A 22,333-nucleotide genomic window follows, 5' to 3' on the forward strand; every position below is an offset into this window, starting at 1 on the left:
AGGCAAGAACAGCATTCAGTGTGCTGCTGCTCCACATGCCTGATTGTCTAACCAAGCTTTCTGATTGGCTGAGACTGTGAGAAACTCCAGCCAGACCAAGACCCACACATTCATATGGAGATGTGGGACTATAAAAAGGAGGGATGAAGTCAGCAGAGATCAGATTCTCTCAACAGAGACCTCTACAGCACAGAGATCCAGCCATGGCACCTACAATCACTGCAGCAATGACCGGTTCTCAGGAGCATCTGACTCTGACCCACAAGGTAAACTGAAGATTCAAGGAAACTAAATGTAATTCATGAGAGACTGTTTTTGTTCATGCTAACATTATACTGCAGAACAAGTGTATTAATGACTTTGTTCCTCTTTCTGCAGCTCAGAAAGCCTCTGGTGGAGAAGTTACGCAGAGAGCGAATCAACAGCAGCATTGAGCAGCTCAAGTCTCTCCTGGGTCCAGAGTTCCTCAAACAGCAGCCAGACTCCAAGCTGGAGAAAGCAGACATCCTGGAGATGACAGTTTATGTCTTGAGACGACTGCAGCAGCAGAATCAAGCTGTGGATTCAGCACCTGTCGGGCTACTCCAGGTGTGTCCAAGAGGTGGACCACTTCCTGTCTAAAGAGGAGGTGGAGACACAGTCCCAGAGAAGACTTGTGAACCACTTCAACAAGCTGCAGTCTTCCTCTGATAAGACGCTGAGAGAGGCTGACTTCTCTCTTCTGAGCTCCACAGTCCAGACCAGCATCACCAAAGAGAAGAGTCTGGCCAGGAGCGCCCCCTGGAGGCCGTGGTAGACACCTACAGACTGGAGTTACCACCAGACAAACTGAGATGACCACATTGGTCAAAGGTTATTATCAGACATATTATTCTGAAATGTAAGATCTGTCTATGCAAAGTGTTTAATTCATCACAAGGTCATATTGGACAGATATTTCCATTTACCTTTGGAAATATGTTTTCAAACACATTTTTTTGTGTGTGAAAGAAACAAGTATAAAATAGTATTCTGTGAATAACATATATACTTTAATTGATTTATCACTGTAATCAATAATTGGCCTGTGCCTACCAGCATTATCACACATACCTTTAAGTCCTGAAAGTCTTCTGTTTTAAGACTGATCAGTGACAAGAATTTATGAGTCTCGTCTACTTTCTGGGAGTGTTTTTCACCTTTTTGATGTAAACTTTTTACTTTGTAAAAGATAACTGACCCATGTTGGGTCTTAAAGTAATCTGTTCTGTCATCACTGTGTTTTGTTGTGTCAACAGTACAAATGTATATCTGAAAGTTATTTCCTCTCAGAGTAAGGGAGTTTTATTTTGTTTAGGTTGTGCTAAACGATTGTATGTGTTTTGTAAAGATGCTGAAGCTTTTCACTCTACTCTATTTGAGCACACTGTCTTGGACTACAACATTTACTGTGATGAATCATCACCACTAGTTCCTCTCTGATGTGACTATTTATTCGTGTTGAATAAAAGAATCATCAACCCGAATCTTGAGCTGTGACATGGTCTTCTTTACATTGACAAAATGTGATGTTGAACAAACTTACGAATAGAATAACAATGAAGGGGTTACATGATTTATTGTGTTTTGCATTGGATTGCATTACTTTGTATGGCTGTTGATCCTCTCTTCATCCATCAGTCTAGTGTAGCCTACTATAATATCACATACAAGATCTTTAAATAAGGACAATATTTCTATCATGACTGAGCTCTACCCTCTAGGGGTTAGTTTGTGTATGTGCCCTTCAACAGAAAGAAACTCATGGGAATAGCTGCATTACTAAATCTGACCCTATTACATAAAGTGTTTTCTATTTTGTTTCCCTTTATGAGATTTAAGGTTGATAAAACCATCTTATTCCACATTTGAGTAGATGTGAAAATAACCATTAACAGAATAATGTAGCCTACTTTTGTTTTCAGGTGTAATAAGTAAGTTAGTAGCCTAAATTTATTATGATATGGAACCTTTCACAGATCAATGTCAGAATCAGAATCAGAATCAGAATCAGCTTTTATTGCCAGGTATGTGTACACATACGATGAATTTGACTCTGGATTGTACAATGCTCACGATGTGGTTACTTAAACAATAATACAATAATAAAATCAGACACAGGCTACAGTATAGAGAACACATATATACCTACAGTCTCTGTTATATACACACACTATAAACAAAAACAATGTAGACAAAGTGATTTACGAGAGTAAAATTAAAAAAATAAGACATCAGAAAAGTAAAGAATACAAGAGATACAGAACAAGTGAACAAAAGTTATAAAATGTAAAAAAAAAAAAAAAAAAAAAATACTGATGTATTTTAAGAGTTTGCTGTTTTCAGTCCTGAAACGTTTACAGGACAACGTCCACGCCCCAGGCTGTACGTGGATGCTGATTGGACAACTGGAGGCACGCACGTACACCACGCACGTACCGTCAAAATCATTGTCGACCATGGCGGAATGCGTTCGACTTGACAGTAGCACAAGTAGTCATACCATGGATAAAAGCATTACTCTACCGCCCGACGAAATATTCCGCAATTTGGAAAACGCAAAGCGTTTCGCAATAGACATAGGTACCTGGGAATGTAAACGTTTTCTTTGTTTCTCCAGCTACTTTTGCTCGAGCGTGGCTAATCTCCGTGTTTATGGACCAGATATGCTGCAGCCTGCTATGACAACACATGACTTTAAGCGAAAGTAAACAAGTCAAAGCTGACATTAGCCGCTTGAATTAGTGTCTTATTTTAATTTGTTTGACAACAAGTCTGTTTACCTTGAAGATGTAAGTCTGATGAGATTTCAGGATTATCTGTAACTGTTATCTAATGACGCGGATGTGTGTCAAACAACCTGGCCAACTTTAACAAGTTAACTTGCAACAGAGTTGACGTTAGCTGCTAAGTTAGCTAGCCTGTGTTAAGGGTTTGGTGTTTCTCAGTTCACTAAGCGTTAGTTTTAAGTCTGGATCTTAATCCAGTTTGTCCCTTGTTTAGCTTCTGTTGCCCGACGGTTTTTATCGTACATTATCAATGCTGTTTTGCTTGAACAGGTGGATCTCTCACAAAGCTTGCCTACTACTCAACTGTACAACACAAAGTGGCCAAAGTACGATCTTTCGACCACGCTACAAAGGTAATTATTTGACGTTTTTTTTTACACAAAGCCCAAACCGCATGGACGGTAAAAAGCTCTCCTGGTAGCCTGTAACGTTAGCTTCTTCATGTGAAAATAACGTTACCACCACCATCAGATAAGCTCACATACACTAGCCAAACAAGAAGATTTTTAGATTAAAGCACACCAGTTTTATTGTTCCACAATGTCTATAGCTGGACGATATTAAGTATTCACCCTTTCTCCTCTGTGTTTCCATCTCATGTGTGTCCCAGGAGGCTACCAGTGACAAGCTCTATGAAATATCAGTGCAGGAAGAGGTCACTGCGCGCCTGCACTTCATCAAGTTTGAAAATGCTTACATTGAAACATGCTTGGACTTCATCAAAGACCATCTGGTCAACACGGAAACCAAAGTTATCAAAGCTACAGGTGGTGGGGCACACAAGTTCAAAGAACTCATTGAGAGGAAACTTGGACTCAAGTGAGTATACAAACCAGCTGTAAATATAGCCAAATTATGTCTTTATCTTTGCTGTGTCAGTCACATGATGCTGATGCCCTACAGTGCTGTACTGTAGATACTGCATGTACAAACAGAAACAGAAAGGGCCCTTCCTGTAACTTACGCACACAAAGTAACATCCTGTTCTCTTTATGTGAACCAGGGTGAATCAGAGGACAAACTTGATTGAGTGGGAGACAAAAACCTTATGAAGACTATTCTGGAAAATATCCACTGTTTACTTGCTTATTGGCTGACCAAACATTGTGTGAAAGCAACAGAATGTTTACATAATGGTTGACTATTTCTGAATCCATATGGCAGTAGCATTGAGGGCTATATATATATATATATATATATATATATATATATATATATATACTCAGCAAAAAAGGAAACTTCCTCTCACTTGCAGCTGCTTTTATTTTCAGCAAACTTAACGTGTTAATATTTCTATGAACATAAAAAGATTCAACAACTAAGACATAAACTGAACAAAGTTTCACAGACATGTGAGTAACAGAAATGGGAAAAAATGTGTCCCTGAACTAAGGGGGCCTCAAAATCAAAAGTAACGATCAGTATCTGGTGTGGCACTGTGGTCTGGTGCAGGTTACATATGGTCTGCCACTGCATGGACGATCAGCTGCCCTTCCTGTCTCCTTGTAGTGCTTTCTTAGGCTTCTCACAGCACAGACATTGCAGTTTATTGCCCTGGCAACATCAGCATCAGAATCAGAAATGCTTTATTTGATCCCCAACTGAAATTCTGCAGACATATATTCTGTCTAGATAAATATATCCTACTTCTATTACTAGACCGAGGACAAAACATTTAGTCTTCTGCTCTGGCTATGGATGATTCAAACTAATGGACTCTTTATGTTTCATCGTGGCAGAGTGGACAAAGAGGACGAGATGACATGCCTCATCAAGGGCTGCAACTTTGTGCTGAGGAACATACCCCATGAGGCTTTCGTGTATGCCAAGCATGCTGACTCAGAGTTCCGCTTTCAGACGACTCAACCAGACATCTTCCCATACCTGCTCGTAAACATCGGCTCTGGGGTGTCCATAGTCAAGGTAATAACTGAAGAATCAAAGTTTTGTCACTTTTGGGAAAGTAGATTTAAACTAGATCTGACACAATTAGTCTATTTAATTGATTAGTCCAGCAGTGACAGAAAATTACTTGGCAATTGTTTGATAATCCATTAATTGTAATGTAACTTAGGAAGCAGAATCACCTATCTGTCTCTGGTTTCAGCTCTTCCGATCTAATGATATACTTTGTTGATCAGACAAAACAACACTTTTGAAGATGTCACTTTATCCTCTGACATTTTATAGACCACATGAGTAGCTAAAAGCTACAGTATACTCGTGTCTTTGTTAAGGTATGAAGGATACTCATTTGTTTTTTTATCATATGAACATTTTTATATCTTTTTGTCAAAAATACCTTAAACATACTTATATCTGAGTTGGCAGAATAGCATATCGCAACACATGTGGGCCTTTTTTAAGAATGTGTTTTATTTAATCTTAAAAACATCCTTCCTCCAGTGCATATCTTTATTACAATTCTTTGATAACCAACATGAAATAATAATTGGAAAATATGTTTTAACCCCTAACATCTGTATTGTCATTTGCTCCAAGAGTCCAGGTATCAGTTTAGATCTACAGACAGAGTTTGTCCTTATTTTGTATTTAGTGGGTTAAGGCACATACCCTTTAAATGAAATGGTTGATGTTTGTCTTTATCTACTAAATACAGCCCTTTTTCCCAAAAAGTTGGTACGCTTTGTAAAATGTAAATAAAAACAAAATGCGATGATGTGCAAAACATTGAAACCCCATAGTTTTTCTTCTTATTATTATTTTTTAATTGAAAATAGCAGAAAGACAACTTTTAAATGTTGGAACAGTGGGAACAAAAGACTACAAAGGTTGTGAAATGCTAAATGAAAACACCTGGTGGAACATCTCACAATTAGGTGGCAACAAGCATGATTGTGGATCAAAATCAAAGCATCCCAGGGAGCCTAAGTCTTTCTGAAGGAAAGATGGGGAGGGGTTCACCACCCTGTGAAAGACTGTGCTGGCAAATAGTGCAACAATTTAAGAAAAATGTTTTGTAAATGAAAAAAACAAAATGCGAATGTGGCATTTTTCCATCCACTGGTTTGGTGCATGCAATCAAAAACAGACACAATTCTGTAGTGGACATCACTGCATGGGCTGAGGAACACTTCGAAAAACTATCACTTGTAAACAGTTTGTCCCTTCATCCACAAGTGCAAGTTGAAACTCTTACCATGCAAAGAGGAAACCATATATGTTGTCTGCGGAGTCAAAATGTATTAAATTTGTTTGGAAATCATGGACACCTCGTCCTCCAGGTATCAGTGCACAGTTCAAATGCCAGCATCTGTGAGGATTTGGTGGCGCCTTTGTGCACATGGCATGGGTAAGCTGCACATTTGTGAAGGCACCATTAGTGCTGAACGATGTATACCCGTTTAGAGCAACATATGCTGCTTATTAGACTATTTATTTTTACGGATGGCCTTGCTTTCTGTAGCAAGACAATGCCAAACCACATTCTGCACGTATTACACACATTGGCACGTAAAATACTACATACGAGACCTTGAACTGTTGAGCAGCCGAAATCCTACATCAAGCAAGAATGGGAAAACATTCTGCTTTCAAGATTACAGCAGTTTGTCTCTTCAGTTCTCAGAACCTTACAGAGTGGTGTTAAAAGAAGAGGTGAGGCAATAGAGTGGTAAACATGACCCTGTCCCAACTTGAAATGTGTTGCTGGCATCAAATTCCAAATGGGTATATAATTTTCCATAAACTAAACAATTTTCAGTTTCAACGTTTGGTAAGTTGTCTTTGTGCTAGTTTCAATTAAATATGGGCTTTCAATGTTTTGCATGTCATCACAATATGTTTTTATTTACATTTTACATTAGCCAGCTTATTTTTGGAAATGGGGTTGTAATATTTGGTGTGTAAAAATGACAGACCCAGTAAAAATACATCTTTTGTTTATTGTTCAGCTTTGGCTTTTTTCAGATGACTAACATTTGTATAAACCAGGGTCTTCTGCTCTCACTATATTTGATTCACAGGTTGAATCAGAGGACAAATTTGAGCGAATAGGAGGAAGCTCAATAGGTGGAGGGACGTTCTGGGGCCTCGGAGCCTTGCTCACCAAGACAAAGGTATCCTAAACAACTTGTTGTGCTTTGAATAGCTGTTACTTTGAAGTCAACAAATGAAGATGGCTTCTCAGTGCAATATTTTGTTCCCTTAAGCCTTATGAAATGTACCCTTTTCTGTCCTGTAGAGATTTGACGAGTTACTACAATTGGCTTCAAAAGGGCAGCACACAAGTGTCGATATGCTTGTCAAAGATATCTATGGAGGATCTTACGGGTCTTTGGGCTTGACTGGCGATCTTATTGCGAGCAGTTTTGGAAAGTCTGCTACTGCTGACAAAGGTGACACATGGGATCATTGATATTCTGAGGCTGCACTGTAGCGTTGTATATGTATTTGTCCAGGTTAGAGTAAGAAAAGACTGGAATGACCCACTTTATATTTTGTACCTTGTATGTGCAGTTCATTCAGGTGATTGGACAAAAAAAATTAATTAAAGCAGTAACCAAGCCATCTTTTGAGTATCCAACACTTGCCTTCTATGGACTCGAAAGATGTAAACATTTTGTAACATCCTCATTTTCTTGCTTCGAAGGGCAGCGACTGCAGTAAGCTCACAATTTGTAAAATGTATTTCAGTGTTGAGCCAGTTTCACAGTGAAGAAACAGTCCTGCGGGTGTAATCCACTTATCTGCTTGTGCAAACAGTCATACTGTAGTTTCCCCAGTGTATGCCAATATACACAACTTCCATTTCAGTCCTCACACATCACTATTGGAACTCATTGTAACCTTTGTGAATCCAAGGTGAGTCAGTCACTGCAGGCTACAGACTTGACAAAGGATGGATTTGATTTATTTTTAAGTGTAAATAAAATTTTAAATTTTAAGTCCAGTACATGTTTCTGTTGGGTTTGTGATGTCTTCTTGGCAAGGCAGGCTAAATATTTTCCTTTTATTGCAAAATCTGTGTTGAAGTGAACAGATGACCTCTAACCTAGTTCTGATACAGCGTTCTCTCCATGTGCTGGACTTGTAACTGTGATGGAAATTCACAGCTTTTGCTGGCTTATCAAAGCAAATCCTGTTACTGTCCATCTGCTGCTGTTGAGCAGTTACTGAGCAGTTTATATAGTTTCCCTATGAAAATGTGGAACATGATTTTGATATTGATACCAATTGTTATCCCACTGCTCATATAATTTAGTTATACTTTGTACTGCCATTAAACAGAAGGAAGGAAGTGAGAAGCTTCATAATTGGAATACTGAAAAGGTTTTTACAACTACTGAAGGATTGCTGGCGTTGTACTGTTAATATATTAGTTGCAGTACTTAAATATTCTGAGGTCAGTGATGTCCGTATATTTGCCTGTATGTTTATGCAACTCTTTTCTGAATTGTAGAGTTCTCTAAAGAAGACATGGCCAAGAGCTTGCTCCACATGATCAGCAATGACATCGGGCAGCTGGCCTGTCTGTATGCCAAGCTGCACAACCTGTCCAGAGTGTACTTTGGAGGTTTTTTCATTAGAGGACATCCTGTCACCATGCACACAATCACCTACAGCATCAACTTCTTCACCAAGGCAAGGCTTTTTCCTCTGCGACATAAAAACAAACTAACACCCATTAAATTACACAATGAACACAAAGTGTCTTGGTGCTCTACAAGAGTTTCTAATTGTCTGTTTTTGTTTTTTTCTCTCATTCTCACTGATATTTCTTAGTTTAGTCCTGGACTTGTTGTGTCATCAGCCAGACTTGACACTGTTTCACCTACAATCCAGATTTTTATGTTATTACCTCCATTGTAGGGTGAAGTTCAGGCCTTGTTCCTGAGACATGAAGGCTATCTCGGAGCCATTGGAGCATTTCTTAAAGGAGCAGAGGAGGACAGTAAGGAAAAACCTACACACATTATTATGCTCAATTTGGTGTCAACTTGGTTATTGTATATTTTGATAAATATTAGGTTGAAAGGCATAAAGGTCATATGACAGTTTGTGAAGAAACAGTATTTGACAGTTTATCTTTTTGAAAATAATGTGGTTAAATTTGTGCCTACAACTATCCAATTTAGTTTTCACACTCATCGTGCAAGTCCACCCTCACACATTAGTACTGACTGGAAACTTGTGGTATTGCAGGAAGCAGATTCTTGCATGTTTTCACAGACATCAGGTATGATGAACCCCTGGACTTGCGTTGTGAAATTACTGAACCTCCTGTTTTAGTGTCTGTCTATCTTTCACTTCAACACATGTAACTAACTGCCATGGCAGACTATAGAAGAATTCATGTAGGTAATATTGCTACAGCACAATGACCAATAATAGACAAAAATGTTAATGAATATAACTAGAGTAAAATAATAAGTCTAATTAAAAATGCGTAGATGTCAAATGTAAAATTCTGCTAGCTAACTTGGCACCAATATTTTTGAATACTAACATGAAATAATAATAAAATGCATTATAATGCAGATGTTATACCATACATATATCATTATTCAACATCTTACTCTTCTAGATCCAAACCAGTACAGTTGGGGTGAGAATTATGCAGGAAGCTCAGGCCTAATGAGTGTTTCTCCAGATATGAATCCCATGCAACGTGCTCGTAGTGGAACGGTGAGTCTGCTGAAAAGACAAATATGAAGACCTGAAGCTGGGTCATTACCACAAGGTGCCACTCAAACCTCCTTTTCACTCTGCTGCTGGTTCATTGGTTTTTATTTCACCCACTTTCTTCTGTCAAATCTCTACTATTTTTACATTTGAGCTTTATTTCACATTTTTTATTTACTCCTTTATGGAAATACCATCACCACTGTCCTCACTGAATCCATAAGCATCATACGAACACATTCATTAATCTGTGACTATCTTTCTTTTTCGTTTCCTCTCCACACATTCTCTGTCTACCTAATTCTCTCAGTTTCCCGTAAGTACCTCCGTCTGTTTCACTTGTGTGCCCTGGTTGGATGACATGTGGCTCCTGCTCACAGTGCCTTGTTCTCTAGCTATGAACACTCGACTTCAGTAGTTAGTCACGTCAGGTGTTTACTTGGCCGAGGACAAAGAGAGACCAGAGATGAAGAAGTTGCTATTGTTTAGTCCGTTACTAAATCATTTTATGGTCTTTTGCTATGAAATGGAAAATAACAGTGTTTGGTGTTTTTTGACAGCCACTTTTGCTTTTGATTATTTGATGTGATACTTTGAGCATGCCTCTGTTAGTTTCACCACTGAAATTACTGCTTTTCCCAGCTTTCATTAACTAGTTTTCATTTGTGCAAAGTGTGATGCAAGACAGCAAATGAAATATTAGCTCATCTTTTAATGACTTAGCACTCAAGAAACCTTCTATCGATGCAGTGTCCTCTAGTGGACTATTGATTGTGTCCCACAATTAATGAATCTCCTGGCTTCCACTTGCTATTTGGATTTAATCTAGCTAGAATCTTCTCTCCTTTTTCTGCCTTACTGCATCTTCCTCTCTGTTTTTTTTTTTTGTACTAACAGGAGTGAAACTGGCCACAGTGTTGCCACAGTAAGAAAAAGGGAAATGTTATGAAATATATCCCAGAATAAAAGTTTAAGAGTGATAGAGTAGGCTTTGATGTTTGCATTGTGCAGCGTGAGTTCATGGGCAAGACAGACTGCATGTATCTTCTCTGTCTCTTTGCTGTGTCTAGTTTGACATGTTGGAGATGGACCGTCTGGAGAGGAAGCTGGTGAATCTGCCTCTGCTGCAGGACCCTTCATCTTATATCCCTGACACTATGGACCTCACAGAGGACGCTCTGGCCCGTGAATACTGGCTCTACTGCTTTGAAGAGGCCCTAGATGGGGTAGAGTGGCAGTTTATGTTCTTACAGTATTTCAGAGGCTGAAATACAGACAATGTCAGCTTTATCTGCTGATAAGCTTTCTGGATTACTTAAACACTATAACCAGGCTTTTGAACTAAAATTTCAAAACAAAAGGCACACCCATTTCCCTAAACTATAAACCAGTGGTCGGCAGTAGGCGGCCCGCAGATCAGAACTGGCCCGCCAGCAATAATATCTGGCCTGTAGCCAAATTGCTTTGATAGCAAAAAATATAAATAAATTGATAGCGGCTGGTGCTGAAATAAATCTGTCATGACAGCTACAGTTAGTCACATAATAACTTCATCTTAAGTGATTGTGGCTACAAAATAAAAGCGTGAGAATGTTTTTTGCTGCAATGCTTTATGTTGAGATTATTGAGAGCTTTTACAGTGAAAAGTTTTGAAGGACATTCAAAAGAGTTTCTGGCTTGCTTGACACACCTCTGCAAAAGCAGTCGGTAAACGTGTGATTGGATTCCCATGAATTTCCTTAGGGAAATGATAATAAGCGTCCATAGGTTTATGAATGATGATCAAACGCCGGGACACACGCACACACACACACACACACGCTCTTTATTGTGCGCATTTGCAAAAGTGTCGTTATAATCAATTTGTTTAGCAAGGGAGAAAAGTCTGCAGAATGTTAGGATCGATCATACAACTCTCCCAACGAGAGTCCCACACTCTACCGACTGAGCTAAACATTCAAATGAGTAGAAATATGACAGTATGATATCTTGTCACAATATCTATGTTTAGCCAGTTATCTGTGACAATATTAAACAAAATAAACCCAGAAATGCACAGTAAATTTGGTGTTTACATGGCATCTTTTCAAATGAGATGAGTTGATTTGATTTTTTTTCTTTTTACACTGCTTGTGCACTGCAGAGGTTATAAACATGCTGTTTGCTGTTCTTGTTTGTTCGGAGCAGGTGGTTAAGAGAGCCGTAGCGAGCCAGCCTGACATGCCCGAGGCAGGCGAGCGAGCCGAGAAGTTCCGTCAGAAATACAGACACAAGCTCCAGACCCTCCGCCAGCAGCCTTTGTAAGGACTGTTTTTGTTTTTGCATGCAAGGCCTATCTGTTTGACCCAGAGGTTGCTTTTAGTATACTAAACCACAAGTCTTTTCTTCAGCATCTGTGTTAGTTTCATGTTTTCATACCTACTGGAACTGTGCTTTGTCAATGAAAAAGGGAAATCTTGATGTTCAGTCTGTTTACTGTTTCAGTTTATAGGAGTCTGGTGCTCTGCGTAAATATTCTAGTCATCTTAATTCATAATTTGTGATATCAGAAAGAGTAACTTGTAAGCTATCATTGTTAATATACATGAAAAGTACTGTGCATCTGCCACACCCCGTTGTGTGTATGTTGTTCTCTCTTGCTAATGTGGAGTGCTTCTCTTCTCACCTAGTGCTTATGGATCCCTCACTGTCAGAAGTCTGTTAGACACGAGGGAACACTGTTTAAACGAGTTCAACTTTCCTGATCCCTACTCTAAGGTCTGAGTGAAATCTATCAACCAATTTAGTTTTCTGTTTGTGTCCTTTTTGTTTTCTGCACAGCTGGTTTGGCCCTTGCTGATCAGCTACTTACAATTTTATGTTTTCCTACAGTCTCATGGTGTTGCACAATTTATTTCTACCTCATGAATTAAGCCTTGAATTTAGGCAATACATTTGTCTTTGACATATTGTGAAATCACTTTTTTGAATGCGGAGAGTTTATTCTGTTCAAACTAGCTGTATTATTTCTTTGTTCTCTTGTAGATTAAACAGAAGGAGAATGACATGGCTCTCAAGTACTACCAGAAGGCGGTGAAGTCCCTGGAAGAGTTGAGCTGGGAGGAGAGACAGTTTGCCCTGGTCAGGGGTGTCCTGGCTGGGAATGTGTTCGACTGGGGAGCCAAGGCCGTGTCAGAGTGAGTGGTGTTAATGGCTTTTATATCCTGTGAGCAGCCCGGTTGATGGGTTGCTCTGTTCTGCCTGACTGTGGGAAGTGGGAGAGGCTGTGGTAACATTGTGTACCTTCCTTTGATAAGTTAGCTACCCTGGGTTAGCCAGGCTGCAAATAGTCGGCAGCAGGGATATGTAGACAGTATAAAAAAAGTAAACAGAATATAAAATTTACCTAAGGGCTGCTTACCATGCATCCCAACAAAGACATCCCAATGATTCTTTATTTTTTTCTGTCACCCTTTGAATTTTGGGAATTGCAGTAATCTTGTCTTCATTATGACCTGCTATTTGCCCGACAATCAAGCTTTTATTAAGGACACACACCCGGTCCAAAAGACATACAATAAAACACTTAAACGGACAAACACTAAGTAGACAAAGGAAAAAACAGACATAGTCCACAATATTAAAAAGATATAGTCCACAATATATTACATATGCCTATTTACATACAGGCTAAAACGCCAATGATTCCACACTGACTGACTGAACTTGACGGAACTTAGTGCCGGGTTGGTCAGTGCTGAAATAAAACTGTTACAGTGATTGATGAGCATATGAAAAAGCCAGAATTCTCACTAAAGATTTGGAAACTTCTCTGTTTTGTAACTTTAAAAAATAGTTTTTCATGATTTATGCGATCAAAGCCTTTAGAGGCATCAATAAAACACAAACAATGTCTGTGCCATGTTTAGGTTAAAACCGAAGTGGTTGTCAAAGATCAGGACAAACTGTTCCAGCTTATGTAGTAAGGTCCTCTCCAAGACCTTCGGTAAAGTACTGGCCAGAGCTAAAGGCCGGTAATTATCCATGCTATTTACTTATAAAGCTTTGTCTTTAATAATTGGCACTAACATAACAGATTCTATTACCTGGTATTTTACCTGATTCTATTCAAAAATAGAATCAGGTAAAATACCATTAACTAGAAACCCAATAAAACAAATGGCAGTGCAGAGGACAGAGTTTTCTACAGAAATCTTATCTAAACCGCATGCCTTATTATCTTAGTAACTTAATTGCATCATAGACTTCTTGTGGGGATATTGTCACTATTATCAATATTGCCCACTGCAAAGGAGTTACTTTTAACACAGTTGAACAGCTCATAATGTTTCTGCCACAACGGAGTAATTTCCTCTGGACTGCTTACACCATCAACATTCGTTGGTAAACATGTTTTACAGTTATTCATTCTTTTGATTTCTTTCCAGAATTCATTAGGACTATTGTTTTTCACTTTCCTTGGATGTGAGTCAGATCTCATTATATTTTCATTCCTCTTAATGAATGTAGGGCATATTTAAAGTTTTCATTTGTCTGTTTCTTCTATTCAAATAAGGGACTGTGTTTTTGTCTACCTGATTCAGCCCAAGCTTTGAAAGCCCTTCTAGCCTCAGCATGAAGCTCTTCAACATTTTCATTCCATCCTGGTTTAGCTTTATACATCTTGGTCTTATACAGAGGCCTGCTTGAGGCAAGAACGGACTCCACAATACTGTCATGCAAGGAACACAACTCAAAACCATGTTGCGGGTTCTTACAGTTAATATCACAGCATGCAGACACGTCTTTCGGTAAGTCGCTGTTACTCAACAAAGTGTCAGTAAAGTAGTGTCTGTACACACTATACTTCAAGATCCTTCTCGTTCAAATTAGACCAGTCTATTTTCCCCTCCCGCATGCCGTTGTTCACAGACAAAAGGGTAGGTAAATTGGGTCACCCACAATAAAAAAGCAGGTGGAAGCATTATCCTGAATAAAAGACACGACCCATGCCAACCTGTTGAGATATTCATTTTCATTCTGCGAACTCTCATAAGGTGCATAGATGCTCAGAATGATGAATTTTTTTCCACCTCAACTGAACTCAGTTCCTATAGTTAACGTCCGGTCTGACCACGTTAACCAGCTGGTCATACTTTTTGTGCCATAGCACTGCAACACCGCCACGTATTCTACCATGAACTATTTCAGTGCTCAAGTCAGTGGTAGATTCTTAGGTAAAAATGTCTCTTGATCACAGGTCTCCAAGAGTTTATCCACCACAAAGCGGCATGATTCATCTGCTTCACTGTGGCCAGCACGTAGTCCTCGGGCATCATGTGACACAAAATTGATATCCATTTATTTCCGTTTGTCCAGGGCAACCACCTGGCTGCTGCTGTCCTGTAAAGCTACAGGTGTAAGGTCAGACACAGAGCGCTGCTGTGCAGATCAGCCTCCCCTCCTAATCCGTGTGCTGCCGTGACACTGCTCACCTGCGGGCCTCAAAGTAACGGCAAACATATATCCTCGTCCGCCAAAGTTGTGGGTTGTATATGTCCTCTACTTCGTTACACTCAGCAGTGATATGAAATGCACTGAACCTATTGCGAGTTGAGTCAATCTTCCGACATGTCACCGGTTTACCCAATCTCTCAGTTACATAACAGCACAGAGTATCGGCATCGAGATTGGGGGAAAATCTAGTTGCAAACACAGTCACCAGCTTGGTTTTGACCACTGGAATGTTGCTCTCGGTGCCAGTGTCAATTATTCCCATTTTCCTCTGCTGCTTCCATTTCGAACAAACCTGAACAGCACTGGTAGACCTACTGGGCTGCACGGCTGCGTTTGGAGGCTTGTGTACCCCTTTCTGCACAACAGTGCTCCATGCCGGGGACTGTGGCAGAAGGATCAGGGCTTCTCCCCGTGACTGGTGAGCAGGTGCCACTGGATCATGTAAGTTTCTGTCTTGTAACGCAGCACTAGCTCCGGGTGCCCAGCCAGGGGACCCGTGGTGCTTTTTAATAGCAGTCACCCGGCGACCTATGGCCGCTGTAGTCACCATCAGGTTTTCATTCACACTTAACTGGGCATCCAGGACCTCTCTCAAACTAGAAACTAAGCCGGGAGGCTTAGCTGTTCCACACTGCTGAGCAGCACTGAGGCGTCCATGTTGCCAAATCCGACAGGTGAAAGTTCATCCAGGTAGTGTGATGTGTGATACAAACCTGGGAATATTTTCACCGCACTCATCAAGCATCCTCAGACAATCCTTGATGTTGTTAATATCCTTCTGAGGGCCTTTGTGCTTGATGCAGCGTGTTGTAGTAGTGCACATATCAAACAATAGTCGCTTGGACTCTGTCCACTCAGATGAAAATATGTTTGAGGCTAACAAAACAATTTCATCATGGGACAGTGTTCTCATTTTGACAGCAATAAAGTTCAAAAGCTCGTCCTCTGCTATCACTTTCCCATCATCTCTTTTATAAATAAAAATCTCGGATTTTGTTCAAGGGCAAGCAGCCCCTCTAACAAGGACACCCGCCACCATGTCTCCTTTCACTAAGACACTAAGAAATTAATTGATAAGGGTTGATTTGAGAGCAGACAGCGCCTTTTAATCAGCAGGCTAGGCTGCGGTGGCTTGTAAATTTGAATAATTTAGTTCCAATCTCAATGTATAGAAAGTTTGGTGTTGTGATCATAAAGTGATCCAAATACCTGTCTTACTTTTGCACTGTTCTCACTTTTGCATATTTGGTTTTGATGTCATGCAGTGTCCTTGAATCTGATCCTGAGTTTGGGTTTGAGGAGGCTAAACGACAGTTGGAAGGTATCTAAGTATTTCTCTACTTTATTTTTCCATACATTTACCTTTTTAACAGCAGTTTGTTTTGCAGTTTGACACACTGAAAGGCATCAGACCCACTTGATTTTCCTTCTCCATGTTGAATGTCTTTCTAATATGGTAATGCTTGGTGGACAGAGGTAGTACCTCAGACTGATTTTTGTGATTTTTTTCTTTTTTTTTCTTCTCAGAGCGGCCATGGCTTGTTGATTCCTATGACCAGTGGCTTGAGAGACTGAAGGTCAGGCTCTTTCTCTGCGTTTTCATTTCAAAGCCAAGTTATATTTTGCAGCATTATTGGTGGTTACAGATTTTATCAAAAGCACTTGGCGGTACCACGAGTACTGCACAAGCACTGTTTAGCACTGATGACCCCAGAAGGAAACAAACACATAACTCAGACACTGTCAGTCCCAGGCACAACAATGTTTCGAGTAAGCACAAAGACAAAACGCTGTTATCTGTGTTCTGTGTGTATTAGTAATATTTCGTATACTGATAGTGTTTCTGTGTTGTATGCTCCTGATGATTAGTGCTTGAATACAATCCATCCTGGTTTTCTCTTGCAGGGTCCTCCTCACAAGTGTGCCTTATTTTTCGTAGATAATAGTGGAGTAGACATCATCCTAGGGGTGATGCCTTTTGTCAGAGAGCTTCTCTCTAGAGGGACAGAGGTAAGGAAGTCTCACAACACAACTTCTAAAATAATATATTGCCTAAAATATTAATCCAACTTCTGTCCATCTACCCTTAGGTTGTGTTGGCCAGCAACTCTGCTCCAGCTTTGAATGACGTAACAAATGGTGAACTGCAAATATTGACAGAAAGCATTGCTGCTATGGATCCAGTGATTCAGTGAGTATTTGAGTGTTTTTAAAAGCAGGACACATTGATGAGAAAAATACAGAGACAGCAACATACAGTAGAGTCTTCTGACACTGCCTTTTCTGTTTTTATGTTATAGTCTGATTTTCTTTGCTGAATAACTTCTAAAATATAATTTTGTGTGTCTGACCTCATAATTTCACGCTTTTAAAAGCGTTTTAAAATGGTTGAAGAAGATCCTCAGTGAACTGTGGTCTGTTTGTTGTTCAGGGCTGGTCTGAGGGAGGACAGGCTGACGTTGGTCCAGAGTGGTTCCAGTTCACCCTGCCTGGATCTGAGGTTGGTTATTTGGCAATTTTACATTTTGAAAGGGAGTGCTTTTCAGCATGTGAAAACCGATTTATAATATCCGCTGTGGCTCTGGAGGGAACTTTACAAAGCGAGAAAATAACCCTGATGATGTTTAAATGGACTGATGTTACCATGGTTATCTTGGACTTACCATGGACTTAAAGACTACAAATTAAACAAGAAAACCTATATGTAAAACTGGGGCATGGAGTATGGGGGTGGGGGGGGAAATGAGAGCTTTCACCAGGCAGGGGTAGTTTAATGAAAAATGCTGCCGAGTTGCACTATGTGAACATAAATATTATTTATGGCAATGTAAACATGTCAGAAGCTTCTCAGCTTATCAGAACAGAGATGCAATTCATCACACCTTGTAGGAGGGTCAACTTTGTGCTGGACATTTACATCAAAAAGCCAGAAATCTGAGAACCTGGTGAATTCATAAGATGTGTTTTATTGTGGCAATTTAGTGCAGCAAAAATGTTACCATGTTCTGTTTTCTGCCTCTGCGATTCTCTAGCCGTCTGGACAAAGTGCTGGCGATGGTGGTGCGGGAGCGACAAACCGACCTGGTGATCATCGAGGGAATGGGCCGAGCCATTCACACCAACTACTATGCCATGCTCAGCTGCGAGAGCCTCAAAATGGCCGTCATCAAGAACTCGTGGCTGGCCGACCGCCTGGGAGGAAAGCTGTTCAGCGTGGTCTTCAAGTACGAGGTACCGGCTGGAAAACCCATCCAGCACTCTGCAGCTCTGACGCCCTCATGAGGTTTGACAGAGCTCGAATTTGAGCAGGACAGAACGCAGAAGTCGAGCGACCACAATGTACTGGCTCTGAATGTACAGATGATGATCGTATACTGCTACTGGGTGAATGACTGATGCAAAGCTGACTGTAAAATTTGGGCGAAAATTTAAAGGTGATCATTAACAGGGAGGATTTACATTTGATTTTAAAACGTTTTTAGTTCTGGTTTCATGAACATGATTTACACTGCTTTCTTGCAGGTTTCTGTGCATCCTGTACAATCACTTACTTTGCTTCCATCATTACTGCCTGTTGATCACATTCAGCATCTGGAGTTTGTTTTCATGTGAAGTCATCACTGCCTGTGTTAAGTAAATGTACACAGACTGTTTTGACAGATGAGATCTTAAGCTTGTTGAAATGAATGAAAAACAAAAGTTTAGTTAAAAAAAATTGCATCAGTCATTGACATGCTGCCAACACACAACTGAGCACCCATACGGGCATAGGTTTGGTGTGTGTTTGTGTGTTAGAGAAAGCAGCAGCAGCAGTAATTACAGCTTTGAGCGGTAACACTACAACGGTACATAAAGTGCATTTGATGTGCCTACAATACCACACACTGCTCTTGTTTCCCAGCAATCTCACGCCATGGAGTAGGAAGAGTCTGTGGATCTCCTGTTTTTTTCTTTTGTTATTACTGCCAGTGAATGAATTGAGATTAGGAAATGAATCATTGTCACTGTCACATGTGTAGCTGTTAAAAGTGGCATCAGGGAAAACGTTTGATTAATGGGAGAAGCAGCACTTTATCACAAAAAGAGATTTGGTCGTGTTCCTCCACAAGGTGGCAGTATTCTACTGTGACATATGTTTTTATGATTTCTCTAATCAAGGTGCTCGGTGTCAAAATTAACACTGCATATTTCTGTAAAAATATTCTAACAGTCTTTCATCCGAGCATCATGTGGAACGCTTTGTCACCGAGCTGGCCGTGACACAAGTACATGGATTCACTATAATTAACTGGCATGTATTTAAAAGTACAAACTGTAATCCATCCCTAAATCAAAAATGCAATTGTTTGAAGGCAATAATCCTGCAGCACCTAGTTGTAACAAACATCAAACACTGTGATTGTGAAGTGGCTGATTGTGTAATGGTGACATCATCTTAAATATCTGAATTCAAGGCACGGTCTGATTTGAAAAGCCTTGCCTTGGTGTGACAGTGTTTCCCAAAGTTACAGTTGCTTGACATGTGGACTTGCAATATTGTAACTTCATTTGTACATATATGTGATATACAATTTTTTGTTTGTGTGTGTATACATATACATATATATATATATATAATTCATTTGCATCACTTCAGTTAAACACACCAAGCACAACTTTGTGTATTATTCTACTGACAATCAATTTTAAATAAATGGTGAAAACCTTTATTTTATTCTTTTTAACTGTGTGTATTAATTTCTGTAGTGCATGTGTCAGGGGAGATGGCAGCCGTCTAGAGGAATAGGGAGAGTTGAAAGTTGCCCCATATTAAAAAACCAAGCCTGCCCCTGGCGGTATAAAAGCTGGTATGTGGTGGTTGATGCCTGCTGGGGAGCTTCGGGTTGATAATGCATGAGGACGCCTGGCAGGGGGTCCTCCTGCTTTTCCTCTTGCTCATCACTCTGACTGCCAAAGCGCGCGCTTGTGCACGCGCACACTATTCCTGCAAGATACCCTCTTGGATTTAGTGACATATTTGTATAACTTATGAGGTCTGTCCTGGTTTTGTGTTTAGTATCTTTCTTTTCTTGCTGTATAATCAAAATTTCCCTTCATCATCAGTACAGTCATCGGCAGGTTATGAGACTATAGCCCCCCCACCTACCCATGCATAGGAGCATCAGACCCACAGAGAGGCGTCGTTTGTGACCATTTTGTGTCTGCTTCTCTGTTATTTTGCAGGTGAACCTGTATGTAGTTCAAATGCACTGAAGCCAAAATATTTCCCTTTGAATGACCGGAGCATGTGACCAGGCTCAAAGTTACAGTTCAATAGACTTGTTTCTGCAGCTGCAGTGGGACCAACCATTTATTGCATGGCTTTTCACTGTATAACTTTCTAATTACATGCTCATAACACAATGATACCACAGGCCCTGAGAAAACAGTGCTGCATTGACTGTCACTGTTTGCATAACACTAATTATGGTAGTTACAGTAAACACTGATTTCAAAAGGCTTTTTCCTTCAGCTTTGAATTCAACCCTGTAGCTGAACCGTTTGTGGATTCTGAGCAACAATAACATTAATTTGATTTATCATGTGACCTTACAATGAAACAATACCGTACTTTGTGTAGTTTGTGTTTTTATATATGTATATACCGTAAATCCCTCTTGTGTCTCCTGGGTAATTTTTAATAACTTTTTTGTTATTTATTTTACTTGATGTGTTAGAATGGTGGACCTTACTGTACTGGGATATTCAAATAATGTCAGAAAAAATGGCCTTCCAGTAGGCCACTTTCCACTTCCGTCTTACTGTAATATCTATTGCAGTGGTTTCCAACCTTTTTATCTGTCAGCCCTGATGTTTTTGAACATCATCATATATAAAAATGGAGAGTGTTACAATTATAGATGACACAGCAATCCTGGAATAATTGTTCTTCATTTATTTTAGTTGGTTTGATTGAGTTTGCATTTATTCTGGACACTATGTGCTGCATGTTAATATGCTAATTATTTCTTCTTTTCCGATGGCTTGGACTGTCAGTCTCAGAAGGTGGTGTTCAGGTGTTATATTGGTAAAAATACAAAATACTAAAATGTTACTTAAGTAAAAGTATTAAGTATAATCAATAAAATTTACTTAAAGTAATAAAAGTAAAAGTACTCAATGCAGAAAAATGTTATTATATATTATATCAATAGATTGTTATTACTCATATAACTCATACTCAACTCATACTTTTACTGCTGTAGTTGCTGAGGTGGAGCTCATTTTGAACTATTTTGTACTGCAATTAATGATTTTCATTATGGATGAATCTGCTAATTATTTCCCCCGTTAATCAATTTTTTGTTTGAAAAAATTCTGAGAATAGTGAGAAATGCTGTCACAATTACCCAGAGCTCAAAGCACCTTCACAATACTTTGCTTTGTCCAACTGACTGTCCAAACCTCAAAATTACTTTTAAAAATTAAAACAAAATCCATAATGAAAACAGTTGTGAATAAATTTTCTGTCATTGGACTAATTGTTTCTGCTGTACTTGTATGAACTGTTGGGTAATTTAGTTTATAACAAAACACATTTATAAACTTCATGTGCAAAAATCTTAATTTGTAGTCAAGTCACCTCTGAATTGTAATGGATAGAAGTACAAAGTGGCATAAAAAGAAAAGACTCAAGTAAAGTATAAGTACCTCAAATTTGTACTCAAGTGTAGTACTTCACTAAATTTACATTACAAATACATTTCACCAGTGGAATCAGGTGAGTGGGAGGTGTGTCCCATGCTGACAGCCCATTTATTAAAACTAAGCCTCACACCAATTTGTAATCATGTTGGTAGGTTTTTTTCTACCCAAACTTGAATATATGTTTTTTGGTTTTTTTTGGGACCAACTCAGAATTCTAAGTTTTTCTTTCCACATACCCACTGGGTGGGAATCACTGATCTACTGCAACAAACCATCCATCCACCAGCATTGTCAGGGGGGAGAATGTGTGGATTACCTGCAGCTACTGCTCATACCTGGCAATGCTGTAGAATCCAGACCTGTGAGAATATGTTTGTGAAAAAAAAAAAAAGTACAGAGGTTTTGATTCCAACATGTGTGCCACTGACACCGACTCCCATCATGATCTCTGAAAAAGCTTCTTTAGTTTCACACGAGGCACACAGGAGCTACAGGGGTCCCATTCAAAGGCCATCTAGCGCTTTACAGAGCTGTCGGATGTCTTGCTCAAATTTGCCTTGCACAGACTGCAAGCATGAAGCAATATGTGGAAATGTCAACTTGAGTGTTTTAATGTGTTTTTATACTGCACCAGGAACACTCACTATAGCATCAGCGTGCAAACTAGCCTCCTTTAATAATCCCGATCCATAGACACA

The 22,333-nt window shown here is 39.6% G+C and overlaps 1 protein-coding gene and 1 pseudogene across 2 annotated transcripts; both read left to right on the plus strand.

Annotated features, from left to right (window-relative positions):
• Window positions 1–143: 143 nt before the first annotated feature.
• LOC119885680 lies at window positions 144–1,499 on the plus strand (annotated as a pseudogene).
• A 967-nt stretch (window positions 1,500–2,466) lies between these two features.
• On the plus strand, window positions 2,467–19,672 carry pank4 (pantothenate kinase 4 (inactive)). Of its 2 annotated transcripts, XM_038695834.1 has the most exons (20): window positions 2,467–2,601; window positions 3,078–3,160; window positions 3,418–3,626; window positions 4,547–4,730; window positions 6,794–6,886; window positions 7,012–7,165; window positions 8,230–8,411; window positions 8,640–8,721; window positions 9,355–9,455; window positions 9,763–9,768; window positions 10,523–10,678; window positions 11,640–11,752; window positions 12,122–12,209; window positions 12,477–12,628; window positions 16,214–16,269; window positions 16,476–16,525; window positions 16,854–16,958; window positions 17,039–17,139; window positions 17,380–17,448; window positions 17,981–19,672. In XM_038695834.1, exons 1-20 carry the CDS (start codon window positions 2,478–2,480, stop codon window positions 18,228–18,230), a joined length of 2,358 nt encoding a protein of 785 aa, XP_038551762.1. In that variant the 5' UTR covers window positions 2,467–2,477; the 3' UTR covers window positions 18,231–19,672. The 2 variants fall into 2 exon arrangements, with proteins under 2 accessions (XP_038551762.1, XP_038551763.1); XM_038695835.1 differs by lacking the exon at window positions 9,763–9,768.
• The last annotated feature ends 2,661 nt before the right edge of the window (window positions 19,673–22,333 follow it).

Source organism: Micropterus salmoides, unplaced genomic scaffold (assembly GCF_014851395.1).
Source record: "Micropterus salmoides isolate LMB-PRFRI ecotype aquatic unplaced genomic scaffold, ASM1485139v1 Ms_hic_scaffold_4, whole genome shotgun sequence".
Classification (NCBI taxonomy): domain Eukaryota; kingdom Metazoa; phylum Chordata; class Actinopteri; order Centrarchiformes; family Centrarchidae; genus Micropterus; species Micropterus salmoides.